Here is a 9777-nt window from a genome sequence, read left to right on the forward strand (position 1 = left end):
TATTTCTTGTTTTTCATATTTATTCTTTATTTACTATTGTAAAAATAACTAAAATCTAAAGGTATGGATCTTTTTAAGTTATTTAAGACTATATTAGGTAAAATAAGTAATAATGATAATATAATTAAAACAGTTCATGAGGCATGCACACGAGCAGCTCGTGGGTAATGTAATTTGATAGTGTAACATGAGCTGCATGTTCCCCAAGTGAGTTACAACTTACAATGGCATGGATAGTAGTTAGACATGGTTTAAAGGGTAATTAGACAATAAAATTTAATTATAAATAAATGTATAATATTACAAACTTAGAGCTACTTAGGATAAAGGAATGTAGTTTCACGTTACAATTTGAAGTCATTCTAGAAAGAAAAAAGGGTAATTTAGGCTTATTTCGATTTATATGTATATATTTTTTAGTTATTACGAGGTCTGTAAAATTGACCCATCCAGTTTAGAGATAGGGTAGAGAAAATAACGGATAAAATATAAAGTTTTACTGAAAAAAACAACGTTTGAAATGCATTTATGAGGTTTTAGGGATTACACAAAGGAAATTTGAGATTTTTGAAATGAGAAAAGGTAATTTTAATTTTAACATGAAAATTACTTTGCACACGGACTATTAAAAACAAATGCTCAATTATATTCATGAACAAATCTTTATTTTATTTTATTAAAAATACTCCACTTTTTTTATGTGAAAGACTTGTAATATTAACTGAAAGACTGCCAAATTTCGTGAAGATATACCCACTATTTTGAGAGTTATAAGTATTAAATCTATAAAGACTTTAAATGAATACAAAAAAGGTCATGTGGTCAGTCAGATTGACCGAGTCTGTATTGAAAGTGTTGATTGTTTTGTAAACAGCTGGGCCAACCAGACCCGCGTGGTGATCTAAGACATAGAGCAAAATAGATTATTCAGTACATATATAGAAGAAAGTACTGTTTCAGTTAAAACCAGGTAATCATTGTGAAAGACCATACTTATTGTGGTCCTAAGCAAGTACTGGTTTGACCAACTAAACAGTGAACTCATAATTACTCTTCGTTATGTTTTCATTTTTTAAGTCAGGGGTCAATCCAGTTTAAAAATAGATAAATAATTCTAGAAGTGGGAAATTAAAAATCTCATGATAATAATAATTTTTTTGTGAACTCTAACTTGCCTGTTTATTGAAATAATTTGTGAATAAAGTTAGTTATTACTTGGGAAAAATTCATTGATATCGATTGTTTCATATCTTATGAAAAAATAGAAAACCCGAATTTACCAAACCGATCAAAACTACATAGCTATTTTCTGAACCACAAACTTGTACATTTCCTCAAGCATCTTCATTAAGTACAAGTACAAAAGAGTAGTTGGTATAAATTGCAATTAGAAAAGAGTCCAACAATAAAATCTATATGTATACTATTGTAATAGCAGTGATATTAATCTACTTACCCAATAACTGCTGCATATAAACATTTACTGAATTTACTGTTAATGGTTTTCCAACTTTGATTCAACTGGATTAATGAACTGGTAAGAAATCAATAGCTCGTGACGAAGCTGTAATAGCAAAATATTGAGCTAATAAAGTTACATTCTGGAGATATAGGTTGTTATTTTATTTACGTTTATAAAAATGTCTTGTAATACACTCCAGTTTACATTAAACAAAGTTAAAAATAATTATTACTTAAACGTAATTATTAATGAGCTGCAAAATACCATTTATTCATGACTTTGTATTGAATTTCTTTTATAGAACTATAACTTTGTTGTTTTACTACATGTTGAACATTATCTGTTCCTTATTGTATTTCCTTCAAAACTTAGTTAATATTATCACATTTACTTTTATGTGTATTAGGTATATCATTTTGATGTATTTAGCATAGCATTCTTTTTCAAATTCTGTAGAATTTCGTTTTGATTTTCTATTTTTATAACAGCATGCAGCTGATTTAGTATTAGTAATATGTCAAGCTGAAATATACAAAACCAATACTTTTTTTCATGTTATTTTTTGGAAAGCCAATGACTTTTTAGTCTAGCATTACTCTAAAGCATATAATTCTTGAAAATTGGCACCCACTCAGAATATTTCTACTTAACAGACAGTTGTCTTCAAAAACATGGTTAACCAAAATTGAATAATCATAAGTAATGGAAAGAGTTCCATATGGCACCCCCACCCAAAAATTGTAGAATTGCCTGGATGTTTATCCCCAAGAAGATTGTAAATCTAATTAATGAAGTAAGTGGTATACAAATGTATTAAAATTATCAGATCATACTATTAATATGATTTATTAATACATAAATATTACTTTGATGAATTTTTTTTTAAATTGAGTGGGGGTGCCATATGGAACTCTTATTTAAGTAACTACTAATATATATAAAAAATAAATATTTTTTATTTTGGTTTGTGTAAAATGAGAAATATCATTTTTCAATATTGTGCACAAATATTAGTTTACTATCTAAAATACATTTTTTTCAGCTTTTATTGTTGTACAAAAATTTGACTGTTCAGTATTACGTTTGTAAAGTTTTTCCTAAAATACATGGGTATGCCTAGTACATCAGTGTATGAGTTGTATCAGGAATTGTGTCTTTTCATAACTAACTCTTAAGTACAACTAGGTGGTGATACTGTGTGTATGATCATGTTATTTCAGTGACATATGGTAGAAAACAGTCATGAAAAACTAAGTTGATGTCTTTCAGTGAAAAACGTTACATTATAAATACTAAGGACATCTTATGGCATTGAAAAATGTAGTTAATCATGCCATGATTGCTACATGGTGGTAAAATGAATAGTTGTCTATAAATGCACTGCTAAGGAATGTGATCCTTGATTATCTGATATTAATGTGGTAGATTTGCTTTAGATACACGTAACTGTGTCAACTGAATGACATCAATAAATAGATAAAAATTGTGTTTCAAGATATACAGAATAACTCTCATTTGACTGATGTTTCATTTTTGCTTTTACTAAGATTTCTACCTAAAAGCATGATCTGATTTAGTATTAGTAATTTAAAATATGACACATGTAATACATTGATTAAAAGAAAGGTTATTTATTGTGGCTTAGCAGAGATAGAGATACTCATCTCTTTGACATGTTTGCTTCTAAGTGTTCTTGTGGATAAATATATTGTACATGTAGGTGTGGTAATTTTAGATTACATTGACCTTAGCAGGCCAAGTATATAAGGAATTTTTTATATCTGTTGTAATATATAACTAATTGTCAATGAATTTTAAGAGTACCTGTATACTTATTGTCAATTTTAATATTGGTTTATTTAGAATACATTACTTTTCTCAGCATTAATTCAGTATGATTATGTTACTTATACAATTAACAGTTTAGTATTTTTAAAAGCTCTTGTCAGGACATGGAGCACCACTGTTTATAGAAAACAATGACAAGGACACAGCATGTGATCTTGCCGAAAGAGCTGAACATGAAGACATTGCTCATTTCCTGGAATCAAAGATGCTATTTTCAGTATGTATTCTCTGTAATAATTGTTAATTATACTGTTGTAGAAAGTTTAAAATTAGCTTTTTTACTTCTCCTGAGACCATAATACAGTACGTTCAAAAAGCACTGCTCCATTTTACATGAGACAGACAATTAAGACTGTCATTATGACCACTTCATGACAAAAACCATATTAATATTTGAATACCTTTTTTTGCAAACTTGCTAATTACCAATGTGACTGCATCCATTTGTGAAATACTTGGAACATCAGCAGGCATGTACAAGTATATTGGACTTAACCTTAAGTTAACATGTTCTTTCAGATGTGTTAGTAATTTTTTGTAGAAATAATGCAACACTGCTGAAAGTGGGACAAGTAAATCTATAAACAACAAAAGATGATTGTCAAGTAGGAATTTGGTCCTTGAATTTAAATAATAAATTGAGGGGACAATTAAGTTTGAAAACACACCTCATCTGTATCTGCAGGTATACCATACAAATAACATTTTTTAGCTAATTCTTGATAATTAAATAATTTTATCTATATAGGGTAGACTAATAACTAAAAGATATTTAGACACATCTATAATACAAAGTATGTTAACAGTTTAAATAACAATGAAGTATTCTACTAATAACATAACCTAGAAAATAATTTTTACACAAGAATTCTTTATGTAAATTTTTATATATGCTACATACCTCATACGCATGGTGAAAAAATACTGTTACAAGAGTTTTTTACAAATATTAGGATTATATCTTGTAAAATCAAAACACAAGCCTGTGATACACTTCACATTTGAACTATTGATTAATAAGTCTAGGAGGATCATAAACTTCCATTTTGGAGTAGTGTTTCAGATACAGAGTTGTTGGGAACTGTGAATGTAACCAGATTGATGTGTCTGGACATGTGTAATCAGGTTCTGACTTTTTCGGTTAGAGTAGTATTCCAGATATAGAGATTTTGGGAAGTGCCTGTGCCCGTGATCTACTTAATGAATGCAGACAGATTGGTGTGTGTATCCAATAACTAATTCTTTTATTTTCTCCCTTTTTTTTTTCTTCTCAGCCAGCACTTTCCCAGAAATTTTCTTTCTTTAGATTTTGTAGTGCTGACTGAATGATTTTAGCTGAAGCCATAATAGCAAAATACTGTTTTGATTAAGTAAGTTATTTATGAATTACTGTGGTCATTTTTATATATCTTTACATATAATCTAGATATAACTTTCCCACAAGGCAAGTGTCTTATAGTTGCTTATGATATTGTTATTAATGCACTGATTGTTGAAGCAGCAAAAAACATGAAGGGTTTATATATTGCCAAAATAACTTAATTTATGGATAGGTGACATTTCTGGCTACAGCATTTCTTAAGACCTTAATACATACTATTAAAGATTTGAAAGAGAAAGAACACCATGTGGTTTAAACAATGCTATATAGGTTGGTGATGTTGTACAACAATACTTGCAATAAAGAAGAGAATATAATAACAGTGTAGCATTATAAGTACTTGCGAACTACATAAAAGTAGGATATACTACATAAAATTAAAAATAATGTGATAAATCCCGTGATCATATGAAGATATATTATTGATAGAATTAAAGAAAGGAAAAGTGTTCATTTAATGTATGTGGGTGGAGAGTCCCCAGTTTTTGTTAGATTTTCAAGTCATTTTCTTTGTACAGTATCAGATGGTACATATTTGAGTCCCACTATAGAGAAGTCATTGATGTTCTAAGCTACTAAAGTGTCATCCAGTGGGATGGTCTTTATCCAATCTTCTTACATGACTAAGATGTTCTTGAATTCTGTTGCCTAGATGGCAGCCTGTTTGTTCAATATATAATTTTCCACATTGTTTGCATATAATACAGTAAATCAGCCATTGGGGTATGCTGATGAAAGACTGTTGTATGTCAAAGTAGAATTTAACTTTGTGTATTTGAGTATTATTGATTACATATTTACAAGTGACACACCTGGATTATTCACATAATTCCATATTTATAAGAAGTAACAGAAATATTTATGATAACATATGATACTGAATTTAGAATCTTTTATAGCAGAGTGGAATGTTCATATGTTCTTACTAACATCATAAATTGTAAGGGCAGTATGAAAGTTAATAAAGTACATGTAAAAGTAGTTTTGTTGTGGAAACAAAAATTGAAATAAATTACAAGGTAAAAACTGAATCATGGTAAGCAGTCCTTAAATACAAGACAAGCCTACTTTTTCTAGTTTTTGCATTATTACAAGGCATAAGTTCTAATGCTAAATTAGTACTTTTTTTTCAGATTTATACAACTAAAATATTTGCAAAATAGCTTATTTATAGTTGTACATGTATTAACACTAATAACAGGAATAACCTCTACCTTTCTGCCACTCCTTTCCTCCTAGCAGTCATCTTGTGGACACCTTTTTACTTGACTGTTTATCATGGGCTCTTTGGTCTGTGCCTCAACTAATTTTCAGGAGGTCTTGTTCATGGCCTTTCTTCTTTCCCAGTACCATGAGGGTTTTTTTCCCCCATGTTATCTCTATTTTGTACTGCACTTTCTTTCTCTTCCATCATCTTCACTGTGCTCAAATACCTGACTGAGACCTTAATGGGGTTTATATGATCTGGTTCATATCCCATTCAAGCCATTAGCTTCCTGCCTTTTGTACCATCTTTCTATCTTGGTTTGTTTCCTCCTCCTTCATAGCTACTATTATTGCTGTTCGGATGTCTATTCTATAGTTGCCTCTTGCACCTTCTTCTATTGCCTTTCTGTGTCCCTTTTCTGGTCCAATCTTTCCTTCTTCTGTCTTTAACTACTTTTTGGATTGCCCATACTTCTTTACTATCTCTTTTCCTTCTGTCTCTTGCCTATTGGACCTTTCAGAGCCAAATTGGCTCCCATGACCATTTGGGTTGTTCAGTGTACCTATTCAGAGATTTCCTTTTCTAAGAACCCCTTTCCTTCTCCCCTTACTAGTTGTGTCTGTTATTACCTTCTCCAGTTGGCATATTACCCTCAAGTTGGGGATGCTCAGACTATTTCCCATTTCTTCGCATTTCATTTTCTCTTTTCTTACATTTCTTCACCAGCCCTAAGACAGGCTCCTCCAGGCAGGCATTTGGACATTCTCCACACATTTGTCTTCTCTACACCTTCTGGCTGTTTTATCTTCTGATGGTTTTCAGCTTCTCATGTCTTTAAGAAAAATATGTACTATTTCTCTTTCAGAGCCCCATTTGCATTCTTAGGATTCTGCCAAGTGGCTTGTGGTGCCAACCAAGGTATACTTATTTTCCAAAATCTGCATCAAGCCACGATAACAGGAAGTGTTCATACCATCTTCCCTGGCTCCATATACACCCACAGTCAGATGGGATGTTTGGGTGGTCTGCAAGACCACGAGAGGTATCTTTGTGGTGTACTTTTATATTGACTTTTTTGTCAGATCCAGACCATACACATTCCCTGGATTATCATGGAAAAAGTCAATACCAGAGGTGTGTTCTGCCCACTTCTCTGGTTTGTGCTCGCTGGTTTTTCAAAATAGGATTTTGCTGCCATCCATTGCATTGTCTCCTTTCTGGAATGAAAGACTGACAGGGATCAGAACATTTTTCTGGATTTCCCCACCACAAATTTCTTCCCCCCTTTTTTTTTTTCATTAAGTGGAGCACAGGAGATGCTTACTGCTTACCTCTTTCTAGCTGCAGGGATGGTGGACCATGAAGAACCTTCAGTGGTTGAACTTGTACACTGGAGTAATAGACAATTAAGTACCACTATAGATGGAAGTAGGATGGCAGGGACACTGTCAATGTAGTACAGGTACTCCTTCATATTATAGCTGTACCTGTAACACATGCCACTTGTGCCCTTTTCTTGCAGCCCAAGTCTGTTCAGTTGAGTTTAGTACACCCTGTTCTGTAGAGTTGAAGCAAGAACACATTATGATATTATGCCCTCATCCTGCAGGCACTGTCTGTTCAGTAGAATTGAGGTGAGCAGACACTATACACCTGTGCCCTCCTCCTGCAGATGTTGATCATTCATTTGAGTTGAGACAAACACACACTACTATACTGTGCCCTCCTCCTGTGGCTGTTATGTTTGGTTGAGTGCTTTATGGTATGACTACTGTGCTCTCTTTCTGCAGATTTTGTTGGTCCACTAAATTGTGATGGTAGATTTGAGATGAGCATACAAGGTACAGTCTGAATGTACTCCAACCATGCTACAAATACTGGCTCTCCAAACTTATGTGCAAGTGCTCGGAGAACCATATTCTTATTCTACCCATCCCTGCAACACATAGGGTTCACTTGCCTCTTCCTCCCTTTCTTCCTGTGTGAAAAGTATACCATAGATGAGATGAGGTGCATTCTTCCACTGGTGTGCCCCCATAGAGCCCCTGCTTTTGGATGGTACATTCCTTGGGTTTTTTGGGGGATTTTCTGAAGAAATCTCATTTAGGTAAGATTATGCACCAGCTCCTCCACCACTTCAACGTGAGATTTAGCTGTGTGGAGAGGTGTGATATAGTCTCAGAAGTTAAAATTCTCATTACCTGAAAATGTATTTCTTATAGATACTCAACTCCTCATATACATTTCTACCATTCCTCTTCACCTCTTTTGCACCTTTGTATTATTTTTCTCATTAACATATGAATTTCTCTAATGTATGTCCCCCTCCTATTGGTAGAGGACTTTGCCACATGATTTCATCATAAATTAGCATAATTCATCTTAGATCACATGAAATTAGGTGAGAGTTGCCTTAAGGCTAGTGGCATGCAAATCTCTTTGGCAGATACACAAGGAAGGTAGCTGACTGTGTTTGTTTACCATAGGTTAAATATAGTAATATTTCCTGTTTCTAACAAAACACTTTGTTTACTATGTTTATTTATTTATTTTTTTTCAGACAGATTCTGGTTGTACAAGTCTAGAAAATGATTTTTGCTGTGAAAACCTTGAGGTAAATGTTAATTTTTATGTTTATTGGATTTATTAGAATGAAACATTATCTCATAAAGAATGACAAAATGTAACATAATATAACATAACATTAAAGGACAACAAGGGACCTTTTGGTCCATTTAGGATGTCTTATCCATAAATGAAACTAAAGTCTTATTTAAAAGAAACCTCAAAACCAGACATAATCATTTAAGTATTTATCCAGCTATCCCTTAAATTAACCGCATCCACCACATCTGAAGGTAACCTGTTTTCCAAAGGCCAACTACCATTTTATAAAAATAAAGCTATCTTAGCAGAAAGTACCTTTTTCCCTGATAAAATTTATACTTCTGTCCCTTAGTCTTACTAATCTCATCATTAAATATGAAAAAAAAGATGATGGAGCAATGTTATCAGTTCCCTTAACCCTCTCAACAGAGGCTCGGTCAACTCGACTGACCACGTGACCTCTTTGTACTTGTATCAAGTCTTTATAGATTTGATACTACTAACTTTTAATATAGTAGGTATATCTTCACAGAATTTGGCAGTCTTTCAGTAAACATTATAAGTCTTTCACAAGTATTTTAAATAAACTAAAAAATTTTTCCATAAGTATATTCAGTATTTGTTTTAAATAGTCCATGAACAAAGTGATTTTCATGTTAAAGTTAAAAATACTTTTATTCATCTCAAAAATTTCGGATTAAATCTCTTAATCTCCCTAAATGCATTTCAAATGTTTGTTTTTAGTAAAACTTTATATTTTATCTGTTATTTTCTCTACCCCAACCTTGTAACCACCATTAAATAAACCTAAATTACCTTTTTTTTTCTTTCTAGAATGACTTCAAATTGTAACATGAAACTACATTTGTTTATCCTAAGTAGCTTTAAACTCATAACAATATACATCTATTTATAATTAAATTCTATTGTTTTGAGTTGTAAATCACTTGGAAAACGTGGAGCTTATTATATGCTATTGAATTATGTTACCCATGAGCTGCTCACATTTGTGCCTCATGAAACATTTTTATTATATTAATATTATTGTTTATTTTACCTAATCTAATCTTAACTAACCTAAAGAGATCCCTATTTTACATTTTAGTTACTTGTATAATAATAAATAAAGAATAAACATGAAAAACAACAAATAAAGTACCTTCCTGAGTTTTCTTTTTCTTGCTGTCAATTCTTAATGACACTTAACCCTACTTTTCTATACTAATGGTAGTAATGCACAAAATAATTTTTATTGAATTAAATAATGCACTA

At 31.9% G+C, this 9777-nt stretch overlaps 1 protein-coding gene across 4 annotated transcripts in view; it reads left to right on the forward strand.

The window, feature by feature from the left end:
* LOC106461355 (ankyrin repeat and IBR domain-containing protein 1-like) overlaps positions 1-9777 on the forward strand; it is a 268562-nt gene that overhangs the window by 84154 nt on the left and 174631 nt on the right. For all 4 annotated transcript variants that reach the window (XM_022388283.1, XM_022388284.1, XM_022388285.1 and 1 more), the window contains 2 exons: positions 3402-3527; positions 8459-8512. In XM_022388283.1, the coding sequence (XP_022243991.1) occupies positions 3402-3527; positions 8459-8512 (180 nt within the window). The remainder of the gene's footprint in view (positions 1-3401; positions 3528-8458; positions 8513-9777) is intronic.

This window comes from Limulus polyphemus, unplaced genomic scaffold (assembly GCF_000517525.1).
Source record: "Limulus polyphemus unplaced genomic scaffold, Limulus_polyphemus-2.1.2 Scaffold942, whole genome shotgun sequence".
NCBI classification, from domain to species: domain Eukaryota; kingdom Metazoa; phylum Arthropoda; class Merostomata; order Xiphosura; family Limulidae; genus Limulus; species Limulus polyphemus.